This window comes from Seriola aureovittata, chromosome 17 (genome assembly GCF_021018895.1).
Source record: "Seriola aureovittata isolate HTS-2021-v1 ecotype China chromosome 17, ASM2101889v1, whole genome shotgun sequence".
NCBI classification, from domain to species: Eukaryota; Metazoa; Chordata; class Actinopteri; order Carangiformes; family Carangidae; genus Seriola; species Seriola aureovittata.
Window position 1 is genome coordinate 2,939,215 of NC_079380.1, and position 22,427 is coordinate 2,961,641.

General features: G+C 41.6%; 2 protein-coding genes across 3 annotated transcripts; both read right to left on the reverse strand.

The window, feature by feature from the left end:
- Positions 1–207: 207 nt before the first annotated feature.
- nfe2l1a (nfe2 like bZIP transcription factor 1a) lies at positions 208–22,286 on the reverse strand. 2 transcript variants are annotated; one of them, XM_056400798.1, is made up of 9 exons: positions 22,198–22,286; positions 18,975–19,638; positions 15,733–15,894; positions 7,857–8,027; positions 4,847–4,915; positions 4,617–4,763; positions 4,324–4,501; positions 3,101–3,781; positions 208–2,946 (listed from the first exon to the last, which is right to left on the reverse strand). In XM_056400798.1, exons 2-9 carry the CDS (start codon positions 19,278–19,280, stop codon positions 1,940–1,942), a joined length of 2,721 nt encoding a protein of 906 aa, XP_056256773.1. In that variant the 5' UTR covers positions 19,281–19,638; positions 22,198–22,286; the 3' UTR covers positions 208–1,939. The 2 variants fall into 2 exon arrangements, with proteins under 2 accessions (XP_056256773.1, XP_056256774.1); XM_056400799.1 differs by lacking the exon at positions 4,847–4,915.
- On the reverse strand, positions 15,962–18,171 carry LOC130184776 (piggyBac transposable element-derived protein 4-like). Its single transcript, XM_056400800.1, has 2 exons — positions 17,467–18,171; positions 15,962–17,358 (listed from the first exon to the last, which is right to left on the reverse strand). Exon 2 carries the CDS (start codon positions 17,204–17,206, stop codon positions 16,571–16,573), a length of 636 nt encoding a protein of 211 aa, XP_056256775.1. The 5' UTR covers positions 17,207–17,358; positions 17,467–18,171; the 3' UTR covers positions 15,962–16,570.
- Positions 22,287–22,427: the final 141 nt, after the last annotated feature.

Genomic DNA, 22,427 nt, shown 5'->3' on the forward strand with positions numbered 1-22,427 from the left:
ATAGTTGGCATCAACATGGTATAAGTCTCGAACATAACCTGAATGTTTACAATTTTTCTGAGTACAGCCAAAACCTGTGCCATCTGTCCCTACAATACCCATAATGGCTAAGGTTCAGTTTATACAGACAGACCCAGTTAAAATGAACAAATAGCCACATCTGATAGCCGTGATTTCTGCTATTAAATACCAGAGACGCAACTCAACTAACACCCAAAGATGTTTTTAATAATACCAAAGATGAGGTTTGAGAAGTTTTTGAATACCAACAAGCACAAATGGGCATTCATAAAAAGTAAACACTTAACAACAACAACCACAACAACAAACAGAGGCTTGTTCCATCAGTGGTAGTGACAGACATGTCTGCAGGATATAAAATGGGATTTTGGTGCAACCCATTTAATTCCAGTGCATGTCTTTGCTATGCAAGGGGCACAGGTAGTACAGTAGTTTTTTTTTTTTTTTTTTTTTAGTACAAGTACTGTTCACCTACTACTACTACTCCTGCTTAAAAAAAAAACCCAACAACAAACAAACAAACACTGAGTTACTGTATTGAAAACTGAATGTGTTGTGACTACACATGGAGTAAAAGTATTTATTAGCATGTTCTTCTGACTATGCTAATCCCTGAGAAACTCTAAATTTACTATTATTAGTCACATGACTTCCCCTACTACCTTTGAATAGACGTCTTTCCCAACCACAATATAGAACACTGTACATTAGGTAAACTTTGTTGCCATTTCCCTTGCAGTAATAATTTCATCAGAATCTCTATGCCGTTCTCTTTGTGCACGACCACCAGAGGGTGACATGCTAACTTAAAACAACTCAAACACAAACTAGCCTTCACTTTTGAGAAATGTTAGAATTTGAATTTATCAGTCTGTTCAAATCTGACATTTTTACTGAGTCAGTTCAATGTGTATTTGTGGAATCTGACTTACACTTCCATCCCCATCAATCTTTGAACATTAATAGCTTAACGACTTAACTCCACTGTTGTCTATATTTATCCCATGTGTTTCAGACCTGCCAAGAGTGACAGCAGGCTTTAGTCCTGTTTTGAATGTCAGCTTCAACTTCAGCTATGGTTGAAACACAGATTACCACCATCTTGTTTGAACAAGACAATAGGATATAGCCTCACAGACAAATAGGTGTGTTGTAAAACATAAAAACATAATCAAAAGGCACAGTTGAAATCCACATGCTATCATGCATCCTTTTAGTACACGGGCGAAAAAGTAATTCCTCAGTCAGTTCATCAGTGTATAACAAATAGTTTGTTTCAGTCTGTTCAGTCTGTGGTGTTGGGACGGGCTGGCTTCAACAATCCAACAGCCCACTTTCTTTAATGAGTGATCAGGTATGCACAGGTGTGAAAACTGGTGAAGCTCCAGGCTCCTTGTCCACCGAATTCTTCATATTCTTTCTCCCATCTCCGATCACTTTCAGTGTCACACGATTGTCTAAATTAGCCGACAGTCAGGGACCAGCCTGATGGCTTCTTTAATATTTTCAAGTCTCTTTGGCAACTGAGAGCAGGATTTTGCATAGAAGACTTCATTATATTCTGGTCCAAAGTCCTCTATTGACTTTTTTTAGCGGCCTAGATTTACCTCAGTGTTATGTAAACATAAGAGTTGGATTCAAGTGCTTTCCCAGTGTAGAAAATGTTTATAGTGAAGAATGGAGAGCAACACATCCTGGAGTAAAGGTTGTCCTATCATCAACATAACCATCAGGGATATCTGTTTGGGTGTTAAAGGATTTAATGGTATTTTTTATCATCTTCCTTTGACACCAGATAAAGAATTCCTGTGTTCCTTCATCGACAACTGCATCATTCCTCTTAAGGAATCACTTTACTCTCCTTGCATTTTATAATGCCCAAAACTCCTGTGAGAATATTCATGGCTTGTCCACCTCCTCACTTCTTTTTATTTCTCTGTTTCTTGCTTGTTTTTTCTCCAGTCTGTGGCAGCCATGCCTCTTGTTCGCGCGAAGCCACCACAACACTATCATCGTCACCGAAATGAAGCATGTTCTCTGTAGCATCCAGTGGCCTTCCGTCCTCATCCGTTAGCCGGGAAAAGACTTCCTGGTACAAGGTGTTCAGTCGACGTTTCATTTCCTGCAGATTCCTCAGGGCGTCTTGTTTCTCTCGAAGCAGCCGCACACGGTGGCGCCTCAAACCAGACACTTCATCCTCCAGTCCCAGCAGTACGCCCATCTTCTTCTTCCTGCAGTTCTGGGCAGCTATCTTGTTCTTACCACGGCGTCGTATGTCCCTGATGAGGGCAAGCTGATCCTTGCCTAGCTGATAACTGGTCAGTAAGTCATTAAACTCGTCCACTGGCAGATTTACAATCAGCTCATTGGAAAAAGGGATCTTCAAGGCGCGTGCACGCCGTTCATCTCTGCTCCACATTTTGGTCTCAGAGGAGGAGTAGTGGTAATGCCTGCGGTTGTGATGTCGCTGGGAGGATTTGGTGTGTTTGGTGGGCATCTTTCCAAGGGATGGAGGGGAGGTGGAGGACCAGGGCTGGTTGTACGTGTGATCATGGCCGATATGCTCCAGCCACGGAAAGCCATTCAACAGCTTGCGATCACCATAGTTGGCAGGAAAGAGTTTAACATCTTCAGGAAACCCTCCTCCTACTGCTCCCATCTCCTCCTCTTCGAGCTCCTCCTGTTTTATTGTCACCTCCACTTCCATGTCCGAACTAACTAACCCTTCCTCAGCCTCAGCATCTTCATCTTCATCTTCATCTTCGTAGTATGGACTTTCCACAGCTGACACACAGGATGAAGAGGTGGTTGATGAAGAGGAGGAAGAAGAGGAGTAATAGGAGGTCTCCGAGGCACTTGGAGAAGCAGGGCTGTGGCTGAAGTCCAGGGAAAGACCAGAGTCGGAATCTGCCTCCTCCTCACCGTCTAGGAGGAGGGAAGATGAAAAGTCAAGGTAAGTTCTACAGTTTTATAGTAAGGACTTGAATTTAGCATTAGTGTGCTCTTGAAAAAAGGTACACAGATGCAGAAAAATACTTATATATATATATACTTATATTAAAAATACGTGTTTAATTACCTTGTTGATGCCTTCTTGGTTCACGTGGATCTTCTGTGACTGCGACTGAGTGGTCATCATCTCTGCCAGTGTCCTGTTTGGCTACTTCACAGTCCAGGTAGCCCTCCTCTTCCAGCCTGGCATCCATCTCCGGACTGAATCCTTCCTCCAGAGCTATGTCCAACAATCTCCTCTCGTCTAAGATGGCAGCATCCACTAGGAGGTCACTAAGTGGGCTAGGGAGACCATCGTCATCCCCAATATCCTCCTCGTCAACCAAAAAGACACTGGAGGGAGATGTCAGAAGGTCTTGGGCCATATTATTACCCCCCAGAGATGCGGCAGAACTAGAAGGTGTTAAGTCATGCAAATGAAAATTAACATTAAAGCTAGCCGTGTCTTCAGGGTAGAGATCATACTGTAAACCCGGACTGGCTTCCATGTTATCTACAATATCTTGTGCCAGCAGGTTTATGTTTAGGGTACTTGAGTTATCTTCAGCATTTTGTCCCATGTAGAAATCTGAAGGATCCTCTCCCAAGAGATCCATGTGATCTGGAGGGCTGTGCAAGGTATTCATGTTTGTGTTTTTCAAAATGTCCCTTGTGTTTAAGGCTGAACTGTGGTCATCCAACTCTGCACTGGGGATGAGGGGAAGCAGGGCTGGCTCTAGCACTGACTGGCTTGGAGACTGCAACAAACCTGGAGAGAAAGGAAGGGCACTGTTGAAAAGAATGAAGAATTTTGGAAATGCAACAGCACTTTTCCATTCATTAATGGAAAATTCAGAAAATAAGAAAAACAAGATTGTTTACTGTCTATTTTCACTTGGGATAATTTTTGAAGACGTTGATAAAAAAAATCTCAACACAAGGTTTAGCTTACTCTTAAAGATATATTACATTATATTATTATATTATCATTATTATAAGTTTTCAACCACACATTGTGGTTGTTCAGTAAATGGAGTCTCATTTGTTATTAAAATAGTTTCGATCTTATCACATGGCCAATGTACAGAATTTTGGTGGTGAAGTGATGATGACTAAGCCAGCTTCAAATGACAAATGATCAACTCCATCCATTGAGGAAGGCTATGAGTGTGGTCAACAGCTTCAGAAACAAGTCAGTTTGACAATTTTGTTGTCATGAATCAATCATTAAGCTCAATTGTTGAGTTTTTGAAGTGTAAGAATACTGGCTATGAATTCTTACACCAAACTTAGACTTTTGAATTGAATTACCATGCTGCACTGGAGTCTCCATTAGAGGGACCTCCTGATCAACGTCTGTTATGCCGTTGTCAAGGTTGTTACAGTTTTGGTGCAGAGCTGCAGACCCAACACCCCAAGGGGTCCCAGATGGTCTTGAATCTGGGGCGTGGTCAAATGATGTCATCATGTCATCATCAACATCTGTGTTCTGGAGAGGAAAGATACAAAACTGATCTAAATTCATTGCATCTTGGCTTATTCATCTCAGCATCTTATTCTTTTTTGCTAAATGGGATTTCATCTACTTTCATCCTCCCAGTTACCTCAGGTTCCATGATGGCGAGTAGGTCCTGCCAGCAGAGCTCCAGGTCCAAAGAGGGGTTATTAGAGGGGATGATGGGGGACAGCAGGGGATTTCTGCCTGGTGGGTGACGTTCCAGGTCTCCACTTCTACTGCCAACATCACTTAACTGAGCGACAAGAAAGAACGACCGTTTTAAGTACTGTTAAAGTTCAAAGGAGGACACAAGAGAACTTAAGGCTATGGTAATACCTCTTGTTCCTCTGTGTGGGGAAAGGTTTCATCCAACAGCCTCAAACACTCCTGGAAGTAGAAAGAAGTCTGAAAATAGGGAAAGAAGAGAAAGAAACAGACAGGGAGGTTTAGAGAGAAAAGGCTACAATAAAGACACTGGTTTCAGTTTTTATTTGGCATGCTAGCAGCATGGCTCAGAGGATGGCACTATTGGTCTGTTTATCGGTTGGGCAGTCCATCACTCCAGACTAAAATAGCTCAACTACTATGAATAGATTGGAATTCTGAACAGAAATGTAAAGTCCAGAGGGTCAATCCTACTGAACTTGGTGATCCCCTGACTTTCCCTCTAGTGCCACTAGCAGGTTGATAATTTTGGCTTTTTGTGAAATATCTCAAGAACTATTAAATGGATAACCATGATATTTAGCATAGAGGATGAATCCTAATGATGGTGGTGATCCCTTTCCTTTAGTGAGGTTTACAGTATGGCTGTATGCTGTTAATCTTGTCCCTATTCATCCTTTGGGGAGCATGATGTCGGTTATCAAATTAATGGCAATCCATCCAGTAGTTAATGAGACATTTCATTCAAAACCACAAATGTCAACCTGATGAAGGTGCTACAGGGAGAGTTGGGGGATAACTACAGTTATAAAGATCCATTCTCTGGGGATCTTGAATATACTGTATGTATCAAATTTCATTGCAATCCATTCAATAGTTGAAGAGATATTTTAGTCGGGTCCAAAATAGTGGCCCACATAAACTTACTGCCATTGTGACATTGTTGACCAGTGTACTCTTTTATGCTGCAGTCTGCTGGGGCAGCAGCATGTCCCACATGAACACAAGGAGACTGGACAAGCTGGTTAAAAAGGCTGGGTCTGTGCTTGGCAGGAGTCTGGACTCACTCAGGACTGTTGTGGAGAGACGCATGCAATGTAAGATGGAGGCCATCTTGGACAATATCAACCATCCTCTCCACAACATTCTGGCAGGACAGAGAAGCAGCTACAGCTGCAGTAAATGTCTCATCTCATTGCAGAACAGAGAGGTTCAGGAGATCCTTTGTTCCCACTCCCATCAGGCTATACAACACCTCAGCCAAAGGAAGTGGACTAATCTTATTATTATTGTTTATTTATTATCAACTGTTTTTTATTATTATTATTATTAATGTTGTTATTATTATTATTATTACCAAATATGAGCTAATGGACATGAATTTCTATCTATCTATCTATCTATTGCCATCTCTCGAGTCCTGCTGCTAGAATGGGAATGGGGCTACTTTGAAACCTGGTCTTCTTCTTGTTCCTGAGAGTATAAAAGTTAAATTCTGATACAAATGCTGGATCCCTAGAGGAGTCATTTCTGTTTAATTGTTTAACATTTAATGATGCCAAAACACTTTACCATCGCAATCAGATTAAGACCAGCTGTGAACATTATTGGTCAGTGTTTGGCTGTTATCCAGAAGCTTCCTCTAGGGAATGTCCCTTTACCAAGAAGTAGTTTCAGTGTGACCCACATGTGGTGGCATGAGCAGGATGGCCTCTAAAAAAAAAGTCTGTCTGTCTGTCTGTCTGTCTGTCTGTCTGTCTGTCTGTCTGTCTGTCTGTCTGTCTGTCTGTCTGTCTGTCTGTCTGTCTGTCTCTCGCTCTCGCTCTCGCTCTCGCTCTCGCTCTCGCTCTCTCTCTCAAGGGAATGTGGGAAAAGTGGATCCTGGGTAGCAGATCTGCCCTAAAAACAAGAGACAGTGATGCGACTTATGTGACCCACGTTTGATCATTTTTAATGCCGCTATGAAATATGTCAGAAGGTGAACTGAAATAAGCTAATGGCCCGCAGTTATTTCATCTTCATTTGTTACGCACACATGCATAGCTATACGTGTTAGAAAGCACACTCTTGGTGTAACATGCACCCTGGGGTGCAGCTGCTATAGTGTGTCATTCATGATTTCTTATTCTGCTGAGCTGGCTCTGGTCCAGCGTTTAAGGATGAAGCATCAGGCTCTGATTTCAAGCATGAAAGACGCTCTGATCACCTAAGCTAACGCACACACAACTTTAAACATATATGCAGTATGTCAAAAAAAAGTAGATAGCCTACTGGTAGTGAAAAACTTTGGTTAATAGTCCGGTCAGCAGTTCAGACTCTACAACTTTGCATTGCTAATGGTCTACTACAAACGGCTTAGGCTGATATGCCCATTCAGTTAAAGTGATGTTCACTAACTTCTTCCTGTTGCCATTCCTCGCAACCATTAGCTAATGTTTTCATATAATATAACCAGGTGACTACTTTGCATTCTTGCTCATGAAGGACAAACAGTAACAACACTTCTGTCTACAACACTTAAGGCCTCGGTGTGCTTAAACCATAGTGCTCGTCAGATTGTCTAACAGCATCTGAAACCCCCTTTCCGAAGTCTGAATTGATGTACAAGTAGTCAGGGCTTGAACTTCTCTCAAGCTCTCTTTGAAGTCTTCACACACTGCATCGTGTGCTGTTACACTTTTGGACAGAGCTTGAGGAGCAGGTGAGATGCAGCTAGAGAGCGGCGATGATGACCTGGTTCATTTCAAGCAAACTGAGACCTTTAACCTGATATGTCAAATTAGTGACAAATTAGTGTGTGTCTGGCAACTGATCCCTGCCAGAAGGTTTTGGGGCACACACAGTACCAGTCATTTCATTTGAATGGGAAAGTGTGTCCAAACTTTTGACTGGTACTGTAATTCCCCATAAAACAGCCAATTGTCATTTTTACACTTTTGCATTTGTAGAGATTAAACAAATAAGATATCACATTTATTAGTAGAATTAGTGAGTTTGCGAGATGGTGTTTTGTTGATTTTCAGTACTTTCTGACAGAGCCAGTTCTGTTTCCAGTTTTTAATGTAAATCTACAGTAACCAGCTGCTAGCTCCAAAATTTTATTATCTTCAAAGTAGAAAGCACAAAAATAAATAATGTGTAATTTAATTGTCACTGTGCCGTTAAAATAAATGTTACTTACCGGGTCTTCTTCATTCCGAGTCAGCTCTCTGTTAGTACGGCCGTAGGAACCTCCTGGTCGTCGTCCTCCCTCTGTCCTACTGTAAAACTGCTGCATCCTGGCCAGGTTGTCCTCTTCATCCTCCTCTTCTTCTCCCCTCTCATCCAGAGCACCGCGTCCTGGTGTTCCTTCCTGGTTGCAGAGACAAAAATGACAAATGATCAGGTAAGAGACACCACTGCGCCTTAACAGTGGGTTAACATATTATGTTCACTACTGCACAAGCTCTGGAGACAGGCCAGCTCCTAAAGCATTGATTCCACTGGGTCCTAAATCCAGGACATTCTGCATGTAAAGCAGAAATAATAACCACTACAATATGGAACCTCATTTAGAGGCGCATTAATTGTTTTTTTGTATGATTGGTTTTGGTCAGGTACCTTTTAGTCTTATTGTGATTCCATTCAGCCTTCAAGGCAACCAAAGGAATGACACCGAGATCTAACATAAAAAATTATGAAAGAGTAACACACCACCACACTAACTACTAGAGTGTACAACACTGTAGTTATGTCTTCGGTATCACCAGTCTTTATGTAAAGAACGTAAAGGCTCCAATTTTACCCAGAGACAGACAGCCAGGCTTAGAATAGCTTTAACCTTCTTCTGACATGGCTGGGGGCTTACAGACAAACCCAGGGACCCGCAGCAGCTGGCAAGTAAGGACACGTATGTAGTATGTAGCTGTATGTAACATACAGTACAGAGTCTATGCCACTCTCCCAATACACATATTAAGAGTGCAACTGAATGCCAAAATCATCAGACTAATAATCCTTAATAATCCCACAAAAAAAAAATCATTATAGCATTTTACCTTTATCTGCAAGAGTCCAAAAAGTACTTAAATGTAGAGAAATGACACATTAGTCATGAAGTCAAGTCATGAAACTGTGGAAGCTCAGGACAGTTGACTCTCAGGCGCCACCTTACGCAACTTGACAAGGATTGGATGATGAGCCGTTGAGAAGTCTTTACTGACTTTGACATTTACCATCACTGATTCTTGATTTTGTAAAAACAGAGACACGCCCCTTGAGCAGGTGTACACTACCTCCTAAAAACAGCACAAGTGGAAGAAACCGTCATACGGGCTAAAAGGTGCCGTGCAAATCACATGAGGGCAGCAAATTAGCCAAAAGAAACCAAACTATACAAGTACAGACTGCAGTGTACAACATGAATAATATGGGGAAAAAATCACAAATAGTATTGACCCAGTTTCTTGACACTGATCGATCTCGACACATGAAAGTGTTGCTACTGACTAATGACCCAAACTCAAACTTCATATACAACTTGAACTCTGAAGTTTATGAAATGATGAACACCAACTGACCTATAATATAATATATTATTTATTAGAATACTAATTTCATTAAATTACCTGAATCATTTTCAGGTGAGCAAAAGAGGTCGTAGCCGATCACTGGCGGCTCAATTAAACCAACACTGATTAAAAGAGTGTGTGAGAGTTACTTGCAGCTCCACATCATGGAGGGGAAAATTTATTCTCAAGTTTATCAAGGTCTCTACAGAATAATGTCTGGGTGTCTGTCCACCTCCTGAAGCTCAGGAGAAGTAAATCTACTAGACAATGAAAATCCACCATCTGGAGTGGCCCAGTCAGACCTTCATCCAGGAGAGAGGCTGTGGAGTGAGCTGAAGGGAGCCGCTCACAACAGACATCCTAAGAGCTTGTTTCAGCTCTATTGGTGGCAAAGGAGGTTCGATCAGTTATTAAATCCAAGGGTTCGCTTACTTTTTCCACCAGCACTGTGCAACAAAGACACAAACTATTATAACTGTTTGTGTGATATAAGCTCAGAGACACTGTGTTTATATAAACTTGTGACGTAGATGAAGATCAGATTTATTTTACTGCCACTGTATGAAGCTGATACCTCTTGGCACAAGCATGATTTCCCGTTTATCTTTCCTGTACCTCTGCTGGATATGGAAGCGCACGTTTGCACCTCATGCATTTGTGCACATTTGTTTACATGCATGCTTTCTGCCTCTTTGCATCTGAGTGTGTGTGTGTGTGTGTGTGTGTCTGTGTCTGTGTGTGTGTCGATGCAGTAAACAGGAGGGGATTGCAAAACTGAAGAATGTAGATGTGTGTTAGGACGCAGTGGGCCAGTGATCAGGTTTCAAAACAAGCCAGTTGGTCACAAGGCCAGGAGGAAGCTAGTTCGGTGTTTTGTGCATGTGTGTGACTGTATGTGTGTTTGTGTGTATGAGTGCCATTTGATACATGAGGGGAATTCAAAAACACTGTTATATTCACTTTCAGTTGGAGGGTGAGAGACTGTGGTAGTCTGCCATGTACTTAGATCTCTATGTGCTCTGTCAAGTCTGCAATGTCCTGTGAGTGTGTGTGTGTGTGTGTGTTCATTCCCATTAAGATCATATGTTTCTTCTCTGCTCACCATCACAGAATATGCTTTTCCTCCTTTCAGCACTTTAGGACATATCTTCCATTTTTCAAATATACAAATATTAGAAAAATACTGTTCTAAGCTTTAAGCTCTTATTGTCTCTAAAATGTGACATAACAGTGGAAAGAGCTGCACAACTCCCAAGGGCCGAAGATGACATCATCAACCTGCTTTTGTCTGGAAAAGTCGAAAATATTCAGTTTCCTAGCACAGAAGACAAAAAAAAGCAGGGGTGCATGTACCACAGGGGGGGGTACATGAAAACTTTGGAGAAGCTCGACTAATTCTGAAAATCAGAAATTATAATTTGGTAAAAAAAATAAAACTAAAAAATGTTGTGTTTGTAAGGAAAATGAACACACAAATAGGATAACAAGTTGGTCTAAGTCTAATCTTTGGTGTAGTTATTGTCACAATAATCAGCCCAAGCTGTGATGAAGTGACTGCACAGGACACAGCTCTCACCAACCAGAGCCAGTTACAACACCTGAACACCATCAGCTGCAACTGAGAGCTATGAAAAGTAATTAGCAAGCGAGCGTAGCAAGCAAAATAAACAGCTAAAAGTAATGAATCGTTAGTCTTTAAGCTAACCAGCTGCTGGCTGTAGCTTCATATTTAACATACAGACATAAGAGTGTTGGCAATGTCAACATCTAACTCCACCACACAGAATAAAAGTGTATTTACCAAGATGGAAAATAATTCCTTTAACATGTTTAGACCTGAAGAAACTAAAACACAAAATGATCTAAAAAAATATGTAGATGAATTCCCCCCCACATCTGCTTTATTAATGCCGATATATATATATATATATATATATATATATATATAATATATATATATATATATATTGTTGCTGGCATGAACCAAAAACTTTCACCAACTCTGTCTTAACTAAGAATAGTGACTCTTCTGTAAACACAGACAGTAAATTGCCGCCTGTTGCTCTGCTTGACACTGCCTGCATGATACATGACTGTGTGTGTGTGTGTGTGTGTGTGTGTGTGTCCAGACTCAACACGTAGGGCAGTATCTGGGTTATTTATATATGGTCCAAACCTGTGTTGTGTCTGCGTGCATGTTATGCAGTCACAGTTTAGTGTGTGTGATTCTACATGAAGTGATGGAACGTGTTTATTTGGCTGTTGTTAAAGATGATGGATCATTGTTGCCTCTGGAATTAACAACAGACCTGCAGGAATATTTGCATGGATCTTCTTGGAATAATAATTCCTGCTTAAATCCTCGACACCAAAGTATAATTCCTGCTTCCTGCCTGAGTCTTACAGTCCCTGCGTACATGATGAGTTCTACAGTTTATTTTCAACATGTCAGTATCTGAACTGAAAGTTCTGACAGTCTTTTATAACTAGATCAGCAGTCATGTAAACATATGTGAATGTATGTGCTTGAATCTGTTTTATAGGTCAAAGCTTGACCAGACATGTCTGAGGTGTGGACATTAATAAATGGAGCTCATAGTTCATGCAAGCAGAAACATGAAGTCAGCGATGCCATCCAGATCACTTACATTACCTACTGTCGCCCATATGTTATTTAAAAGGGGGGATTTGTGGCAGAGTAGAGTAGAACAGAATTTCTGGAAAATTGTCTTTGTCTCACAATAACATAAAAAACAGCAGAACAAGATATCAGGGTTTTGAGCTTTATCTCTTGTCCTGGCAGTACACAGCTCATTCAGCTTCATCTGGGGCCTTCAAATTATGTAGCTAGCAACGCTAACTATTCTAGAAAGCTTATTCCTCAGCCTGCGATTCAAATGACCAAACCGTGAAGTCAAGTGGGACGTTAAAGCGCTCTCAGGGATCTGCACCGAATGACTGACTCACCCAGAAAACTGTTGAGTACTAAGAAGATGAAGCCATTGTGTGCAGTTCTTAAAAATATAATAATTTGTATTTTCAGAGAAGTTCAATTGCAGACCAAGACTGGACCACGCCATTAGCTACAACAAGCTCCGTTTTAAAATCTGCTTGGCTCAATCAATCATTTCTTTAGTCTTGTCTCCTTTCCTCAGGGAATAATTCAGTGTCACCACTGCAATAAGTAACGTTCATTAAGACATCCTCTCAGTTCTTTTAACTCCCGTGTCCTGTTGGTTGGGAAGATTCTCAAAGTTCATTCCTCAAAAAACACTTACTACTTTGGTGACAGGCCTCACTCATTTCACTGGTGCCTTGTACTTAGGCAAAGGGTCTGATCTCCCAGGGGGCCGTTCTGCAAACAGCCTTAGAGGTATAAACAACGATCTGAAGCAACGATCAAGAGTGCGGGTAAGGTGAGTTGGACAGTCCACATTTTGCTGAAGGGTTGGTAAAAATCCATATAAGTTATACATATTAAATTGTAGGAGAATAAAAACAGGTTGAACTGCAGAACAAGAGAGGGGATCAGTCTCTCTGCTGCAGCATCATTAGTGAGAATAAGAGGGATTTGTCCAAACTCTCACAGATGATAGAAAGGTGTAAAAGAGACAGTTCAGGGTGCTCACTTGCTTGTGTAAGCAGAACTGTTTTGTCCTATTGATTTTTGCCGATCTATGTTCATCTCCGTCTATCTGATTGTTCTGTAGCCTCTTTGTAGCTGTGTGTGATCTTTGAGCCAAGTCTCTGTAAGACAGATCAGACTGCTCTGCCTGAATGTGTTCATGTGTTCATCAGGTTTATTTTTGCTTTCTGAGCACACACTGGATAGCGTGTTGACAGGTAAAGGGAATCTGCAGCCATGTCTTTGGAGCCGTTCCCCCATGCCTCCTCTCCAGGCATGTTTGTTTCTTCTCTTTCACTGTCTTGTGAGCCTCAGTTCACCACAGTCCTCTGGTGTACCTGGGCCTGAGACATCCCCAACATGTGAGTGAAGTGTGTGTAAAACAGGACGTCATGCTGACTCGTCCAACAGGAGTTTCCGGGCAGCAGAGGCATCATAAAGCAGAGAATAATCCACTGTCGTGCTAAATTCATATAGTAAGTGCAAAGTTGGATGATTATTCTATTGTTTTATATATATATATATATATATATATATATATATATATAATATATATATATATATATATATATATATGTCCACATATCACACAGTTATTAGTCCCATTATTAATATGAAAATGTTAATTGGTGCAGCTTTAAAAAGATCATTTGTACTAACTCCATTTGGACTTACGCACAATAAGAGTATGTGTGAAACTCTTCTTGTTCTTTCCTGTTCACATAATGCTTAACAAATGCGGTTGCTACTGACAACCACCAATAACTAAGTTACTGAAGTACAGGCACAATGAATGATTTTAAAGGTCCGGGACTCGCCGGCTGCTGTGTGTTTATTTAAAAGGTGTGTTCTCTACAGCAGGTAGTTCAGCTTGTTCAGCTGTACTGTCTCTAATGCTTTATTTCCTTGATGAGGTCATCAGTGGTGAGGTCAGGTTTTCTGTTGACTCATCTGACTCTGACTCATCATCTCACATGACATTACACTCTTGTCAAAAACAGCACACTTCTCCACAATGCTAATTGTTACATTTACATTTTACAAATGAATAATTAGTAAAATCTTCATTTTATTCATAAACCTTTATACCTCTGTGGCATCTTGTGTGTGTGTGTGTATTTTAGTGTATGACAAACAGACTGTTGTGTGGCTTTGGAAACTAATTTCAACTAGAAGCAACTACTTATTTTAGTGCCATGCTGAAGTCTGATGACTTTGGAGATCCCCTGACTTTTCATTCCTCACTCCACCCTACACACGTGGTTTCAAGTTAAATGTCAAAGTGCCAAAAGCTGCAGTTCCTCTAACGACCACTAGAATCTGGCTCCAACAGTGAATCAATCCCCACAGACTCCCATGTTAAAATGTCCAACTTTACAGCCAAAATAAACATGTTTACAGCCTGGTGCAAAAACGGTTTTGGTCTCTACAGTTAATTCCCTCCTTCATGACAACTATAACTCACCCGTTTACATTTTATTAAGACTTAAAGATATGTAGAATTGAGGGTGTGTCGCTTCAACTGACAGGTGGGTGAGCGTATGCTTGCCACAAACCGGCACTGACCGATGTTTGGGCTCCACATACACCCCTCCTCTTGGACCATTTTTGGAGTTAGGCGGAGTCTGGCACTGCCAAGATGGCAACAGTGAGGCAGTTCACTGAGTATCAAAACTGCTCTTCAGGGGCGTCGTGTAGCGTAGTGGTTTAAGCAGGCGCCCCATGTGTAGAGGCTACAGTCCTCGCTGCAGTCGGCCCCGGTTCGAATCCCGCATCGGACGGCCTTTCACTGCATGTCATTCCCCCTCTCTCTGCCTCCCCGTTTCCTGTCACTCTCCACTGTGCTGTCCATTAAAGGCATAAAAAGCCCAAAAAAATATACTTTAAAAAAAAAAAAAAAAACTGCTCTTCAGAAACCTGTGGGTGACGCCACGGAGGCTACATCCATCTTTATTTACAGTCTATGTTTGTCACTGTGAGCGTGTTAGCATGCAAGAATTAGCATTTAGCTCACATCCCTGCTGTGCCTCAGTGCAGCCTCTCAGAGCCACTAGAATAGCTGTAGTTTTATCATCTCATTCATTTACAGTCCAGACTGCAAGTGTATGGACAGTTACACATTTTTTCTTCTTCAGGCTCTGAGCTCCAGCACATTCAATTAGAAATAAAAATATTGGACATTGGACCTTTCAACACATCCCTTCAATGTGTCGGTTTCTACACAGAAGTTCTTCAGTTCAAGACCCCGCAGAATCAATAACTTAACTTGGTTTGTCAATAATAGTTTGGAACCATCGCCCCCTGCACTTTCCAGACGTAACTTTCCAAAACCAACAATCTGACGTCCATGCCCACTTCACACAGTGATCAGCCCCGTGTTGGGTGATGAGAAAGTGGGCAGGATTTGAGCTATTGCTACTCCCCCCTCCTCTTTGCAGCCTATGCAGTGTGGTCAGTCGGAACAGCTATGAACTTGGTCTGACAACGTTTGTGGTCGGACAACTTGTATGAAACAGTCAACATGCTACTTCCCTGGCATTTAGTTCCTAGTTTAGTTTCTGAACTCAGTTCCTCAGGCACCAGACTTTCAGGTTGAAAAGGGGAAATATGGCAGACCTTAATAATAATAATAATCCTATGTTTTTGTTTCAGTCATAAAATTTACAATTCCTAGAAATTAAAGACAAGTGGGATTTGAGGGAAAATGTACACTGATGTTGCTTAGAGCTAGTAGTTGTAGCAATTTAGTCTTGGCTAAAAGACTATTTAACATGATAAAAGATCCTCAATCATTCGCTCCCGCTCTGATGTTGCACAAGAACATTGGCGAGCACGAATCCTTAAAAGTTATGAACCACAATGTGTGAATGAAACAGCTGTACCTCATTATCACGTAAAGCTCTGGGCTCCACAGATGGATCACGTCGCTCTCTCTCTACCGCAGCAGGAGCTCTCTCCAGCAGGGAGGGCTGGTCTGGACACTCCATGGGGAGAGGATCTGGCTCTCTCTGGACCAGCCAAGTCTCCAGCTCTGCGTGAGGAACCTGTGGAGAAAGGTATGAAGCATTTTCAAATTTGGCACGTTATTCTCATTGAGAAAAAAATGCTTATTACATTCATTGTCCCTATAATAGCTCACATGCTTCATTTCTTTAAGGCTAGGAGGGAAAACTATTTAGAAACACAGACAGGTAGCTTAACCCTCCTGTTGTCCTCATTTTCTGTATACACCCTGTGTCCTCCGGGTCAAAATGACCCGTCTTCACTAAACCCCCAATATAAGCAGCTTAATTGAATTTAAACACCAAATTTCATCTTGCTTGAAGAAACAACTTGTCATTCACCACAAAATGTGTGAATACCTGAGTTTTCCCTCTTCACTTGTATTTATATAGCTTAAGAAAAGAAAAAAAAAATGTGCAAAAAGGAGTGTTGAATGCATTTTTATTAATCCCAATGACTCAGTTTCTTTCTTTTCTTTCTCCAGTGAACAATTTAAGACAATGTACAATACAAATATATGAAAAATAACATAACCCATTCAACTAATTAGCACATGTAGGGCAGTATGCAAGTGCACAGCCTTTGCAGATATATTTCTTACACCTGCAGCACACAGTATGTGTTTTACAGTCCTTCTTTTGAGGGCAGAACTGACATCTCTTCCTCTTACTTGCCCTAGCTGGGGAAGTGGCTGTGGTAGCTGGATCCTCAGGTTGATCAGGAGCTCCTGCACTCTGAATAGCTTTCACAACTGCTGCTGAGGCTTCTGTGCGGGGCCTTCCTTCTTTCAATGAGTGGAATTACAAGTGCCTTTCCTAGCTGCTCCAGGAACACCCTCCTCTTGTTCTGCTTACGAGACATCCAGGTCGGGTTGATCTCTCTCCAAATCACAAAGGCATGGTAGGAGGAAACATCAATGATGTTGTGGAAGATGACCAGGGGCCAGCGGGCAGTCATCCTTCTGCAGCTGTATGTTCCAATCACCTTATCTAGGTTCTCCACACCTCCTTTGTTGCGGTTGTAGTCTAGGATGATGACTGGCTTCCTGTCCTCACGATCGCTAATGTCACCGTCTGTGTGCAGTGTGCTCAGAAGAACTACATTCTTGTTTTTCTTTGGGAGGTAAGAAACTAGAGTGGTGGTGGGCATGAAGGCAAACTTTGATGAGAAGACCTCTCTCTCCTTTGATGCAAGCAGTGCAGGTGGGAGCTCAGGCTTGTTCTTTCGAACTGTACCAACCATGGTGATCTTCCTCTTCAGGAGCTGCTGTCCGAGTTCATAAGAGGTGAAGAAATTGTCACATGTCACATTGTGACCCCTCGGTCCCTCTGTCACATCAAGCACAACTCGCATCCCCTTGTTCTTCTCTGGGCATCCACTGGTCGGCTTCCCGGTATAGACTTACATTTTCCAAGCATAGCTTGATTTGGCATCGCAAGCCACCCATGACTTGATCCCATATTTTGCTGGCTTGCTGGGCATATACTGCCGGAAAGGACAACGACCTTTGGACAGAAGACATTAGCATCAGTGATTAGTATCAGTGTCACAGAAAACAGTCAAACAAATCAATAGTGAAAATCACTTTTATTACAAATATGAAAATAGATTACCTCTAAATGGAACCAGTTGCTCATCCACTGTTACGTCAGGCCCTGGATTGTAGAGGTAGGGCAGCCGCTCCACCCACTTGTCCCAGACCTCTCTTATGGCTGCAAGTTTGTCTGTCACACGTCTTGCTGGTCTTGACTCACGGTCATCAAATCGTAGCAGTCTTGAGTAGGTGTGAAAGAGTTTGAGTGGCATTGTGGCTCGGAAAAATTGGCTTTCCACTCTCTGCATCCCATAGACTAGCTGCAGCCACACCTCGGGACCTGTACACACCGGCTAAGATTAGCAGCCCTAAGTAGGCCTGCAGGTCAGTCTCATCCATCTTTTTCCAGCTGTCTCCATATTTGCGAAAACCCTCCAGATTTGTCATCTCCAGGATTATTTTTTCTATTGCTGGTGTGATAAACAGGAAGAATGTAGAGACAATGTCATGGGCATGAGAAACGGCATACCTTGTGGGTCCTGGGGTCATCTTTATGACGTTTTGTTCTGCATGCCTGCCGTGTTGGTCATATGCTGCTGAGGACCATGTTATTTTGTCATTTTTTGAAAGGAAAGTCTCTCTTTCAGCTTCAGGGTTTTCTTCTTCTTCTGAAGATGATTTATCATGCTCTGGGTTGTATTCCTCCCCATCTTCTTCTTCTGATACATCCTCCACTTCCTCTTCTGAATCAGAGTTGTCTTGCTGGACATCTGAAAGAATCTGCTCTAGACAGAATTCGGGGTCCTGTCATCTGCAGCACCTTTATAACCTCTGGAAATCCACAGAAAAAGAGCTCTGCAGTCTGTGAGAACGCCTTTGTGTTGTTTACGTCTGCTACTGTCTTGTTCACGTTTACTACTAATTGATCTGAGACTGTTCATAGGCACAGCAGTCCGCGAGAAGACCACCTGATTTGTCTTGTTAAATTCTGCTACTGATTGATCTGAGACACATCTAAAACATTGTAACATTCTGTGGTGTGTAAATAACTCTGTGACCTTGATTTCAACTCTTTTTTGCTGTCTGTATGTTACTTATGAAGCCACAGCCAGTAGCCTGTTAGTTTAGCTTAGCACAAAGACTAGAAACAGCTAGCATGGTTCTGTCCAAAGGTAACAAAATTCCCGTTCAAGTTTGTCTAACGATCACAAACTAATATGTCATATCTTATTTGTTTAATTCATACAAAAGCTGCAGGGTAAAAATTAGCTTTAGAGGTGCTGGTAGGCAGATTTTGTTTCCTTGTTTCCAGGCGGAATGCTAAGCCAAGCTAACCAGGTGCTGGCTGTAGCTTCATATTAAACAGACAGATATGAAAATGTTCTCAAGAAGACGAGTATCCAAAATATCAAATTATTCCTTTCATCCTGAGACTCTGGAGGAGGAAAGACAGAAAACACCGCATTTCTAAATTTGTGAGAGACTTGTGAAGCCTACGTTAAATAAAAGCTTTACATAGCAACAGTGAAACACCTAAAATTACCTTTGATTGGGAGTGTTGAGATAAAGATTTGCATGTTCTCCTACCTGTACTCTGTCCAGAGAGCGGACCCAGCCTAGCAGCCTTCGTGCCGTGAAATACCCATCCGGGTCCACATTCTTGGGGTGCAGGCCATGGCCGTCCTCCAGGCGGTTGCGGAGGTTGTGAAATTGTGTCTGGGTCACAGCCGAGGCCGGACCCAGGATCATCTCATGCCAAGAGGGAGGCAGGTAGGGCTCCAGTCCCACGTCGACCTTCACTCCACAGAGGCTCAGCAGGATGGCCATCTGGATGAGGCCCTCTGTGAAGTATTTCTTTAGGTACAGCATGGTCTTAAGTATGTCAGAAGACATACAAAGAGGTCACGAGGTGGATCCCTGAAACCCAAAGGGTCTAGGGTTCAGTTCGGTTACCACCGCGATGAGTGGTCCCAGTTGGGAAATTCTTAATTTTAATTTTTTATATTAAATTCTACTGTAAAATTGCTCAGTTAGGGAAGAATTAATAATGTACCCCTGAACAAGGCACTACACGGCTCCACTCTGTTAAAGTCGCTTAGTGTTCAATGGTAGTTTTGAAGGCGCTCTTTTCTTATTGGAGCTGATTGTGATGGAAAAAATGTGAAACAATGTCTGGATGTGAAGGTTTCCCGTTCTCACAGGCTCATCCAAAACACGTCGGTCTTCATGGAGACTCCACAAACGTTTCTTCCTGTGGATAAAGACATTCAGAGCAGAGAACTGACTACACAGGCCAAATATTACACAAAAGGGTTATTAGATTAGATTAGATTAACTTTATTTATCCCACAACTGGGAAATTCATTTACCACAGCAGAAAATAAATATCTATAGAATAAAACATCTAACTCAGAATGTTAACATGGTTTAAACAAGCTATTTGTAAGTTTTCTCTGCTGCCAAACATGGTTTCTTGCCATGTGGAGGTGATTGTCGTCTGACATGAGCTTTGGTCATGGTTGCGTTCACAGGAAAGAGGACAGGAGGTTATAATATGTCCTCTGAGCAGTGCTACATCTTCAGGGCAGACTGGAGGCCAGAGTGAGTCTCTATCGGAAAGTGAGCTTGTTGGTTAGATTTCTAACTTTAGAAAAAGAAAAGACATGATAGGGAGACAGCTGTTCGTAAGTAAAGGAATGAAGTTTGCTGAACTCGCGTGTCTGCTAGACTGGTAAGTAAACAGCTGCTAACACTAATGTTAGCTATGTAGCAAAAGCAAAACTTACAAATAGCATCTTTAATGTTTTGCACTAAGTATGGTTTTCTCTTAATCTGATCATTAGTTTCACATGTTTGACCAGCAGTCTAAAGATATTCAGTGTCTATCACAGAAAACAGGAAAGCAACAACTCTTCTTGTTTGAGAAGTTTAAATTGAAGTTTAGAAAGATCACAAGAACATGAATAAGCAAACTTGTATTTTTACACTGTGGCTCTGCTACTTTTATTTAAGGATGTGCATCCTTGCTCCCATTGCTCCTGCTATTTCTTCAGCTACTGCTGCTGCTACTACAACTATACTACTTTCCTGCAGCTGTGTAACTACAGCTGTTAGCCCACAGTTATCGCTAATATGACAGTATAATGACACTGCCACCACTGTGCTAATGATAATAATAACAGCATTTCAGTTATCAGCTCTAATCTTCTATTGTCAGAGTGGCCTGACCTGCAGAAAGGCAGCAGTTAAGAGGTTTGACAGTTTGTGTGAGGAGATAAGGCAGATATACACACATACACACACACACACACACACACACACACAGGGCACCACTCTCAGAAACTTCGACCTACTTCTAGAAAGGGTTTGGTAACCACCTGCCTGCCCCGCTCTGCCTGCATTACTCACTGCAGCCACATGATGTAATTGCCAGTGTTTGCCTGGAAATAAAAACCTCTCCCTGTCTCCTCCCTCCTAACAGTCACTGGGTTTACTGTGGTAAAAGAAACTGCAAAAACGGTGGAAGTTTGAAACTTTTCAACACCACACATTACATAAGACAAACTGTACAGAATATTCATATTTCTACAGTTCATCTGATCTGGTCAAGTGTTATCTTATACTGTGTGGTAGTGAGGAAATGAGCACTGCTAAATGGTAACATCAGTGCAGGTGGATGCTACAGAGAACATATGAGTCATTTATCCCAAAGAAAACTGGCTTTATTCATGTAAATTGTTGTGTACTGTTTGTAGTGTATGTTTTAATTATCTCTCAGATGGGCAAATGTGTACTATATGTGGTCAACAGTGGCGCATGATGTGTTCAGATCCTTTACTTTAAGTAGGAGCACCACCACAGTGGGTCAATGCAAGTAAAAGTCTTATTTTGAAAATGTTATTCAAAGTACTGAAGTAACAAAATGTATAAAAGTAAAAAGTATGAAAAGTACTAAGTAGTAGTAATGATAGTGCAGAAAATTAACTGTACTTTTATAGATTATTATAACTGATAGCATCTTCCTGTTGTAGGTGGAAGAGGAGCTCATTGAACTATTTATATATCATCTGGTCAGTCTATAACAATGCATCATATACAAGCTTATCATATATTATGTAAGCAAATGTATGTATTTCAAAATGTAAAATGGTTATCCACTGAATAGTACAAGTACAAGTAACATACTTCAAATGTATATTCCCATATTCTGTACAATCCACCACACGTGGTCCAGCACTGTATAATGCTCTATGTCTGAAGTTTATGCAATTACTAGTATATTTGTCCAGTCCACCTAACCTGTCTATATAACTATCGCTCTGTGTGGATCTTCTCTTATAGTTGTCATGTTTCCTGTTGTTGCCCTCGCGCTCTGTGTGTGTGTGACTTTACAGGAAATCTGCATCAGCTGGAGCAATAAGTTACACAATGTTTACATCATCTGATACTGAACAGATAGTTGAGCTGTAACACACTTCTACAGGGAAGCGACAAAAAATATATTACACAACGACTGGAAGCAGAGAAAATACCGCTGTACGACACTTACAAAAAATACTCAAAGAAAATGATCAGTGTAAACTCTAAAGAAAAACCAAGACAGACAATAACAGGAACATTACAGGACATTATAGAGACTCCAGTGACGATAACAGACTCCAAAATCACTGTTGAGCAACCGCTCCTGAAAACAACAGGGTCACAGGAACTGATTTTATGTTATGATAAATAACAAAGCGCTTTTAGGTTCATTATTAATTCACCCCTTGAGTTTAGAAGAATATTATAAGAATATAGGTGTGAGTCTTACCAGGCGTGACTGTTCAGTGTGCAGCGGTGGGTCAGAGTTGCAGTGGATTTAACACAGCGACGCGTCCCGACGTCAGTTTGTCTTCTGGGCTGAGCTGGACGGGAGGGTGGGACGCTTTTATAGAAGCTTGACGTAGACTCCTCCCCCAAGGCAGCAAAAAAAGGGAAGTGTGAAGGGAAGGCGGGCTATATAACAAAATATAAATTAACTTTCCTTTTCCTTCGTCGCCC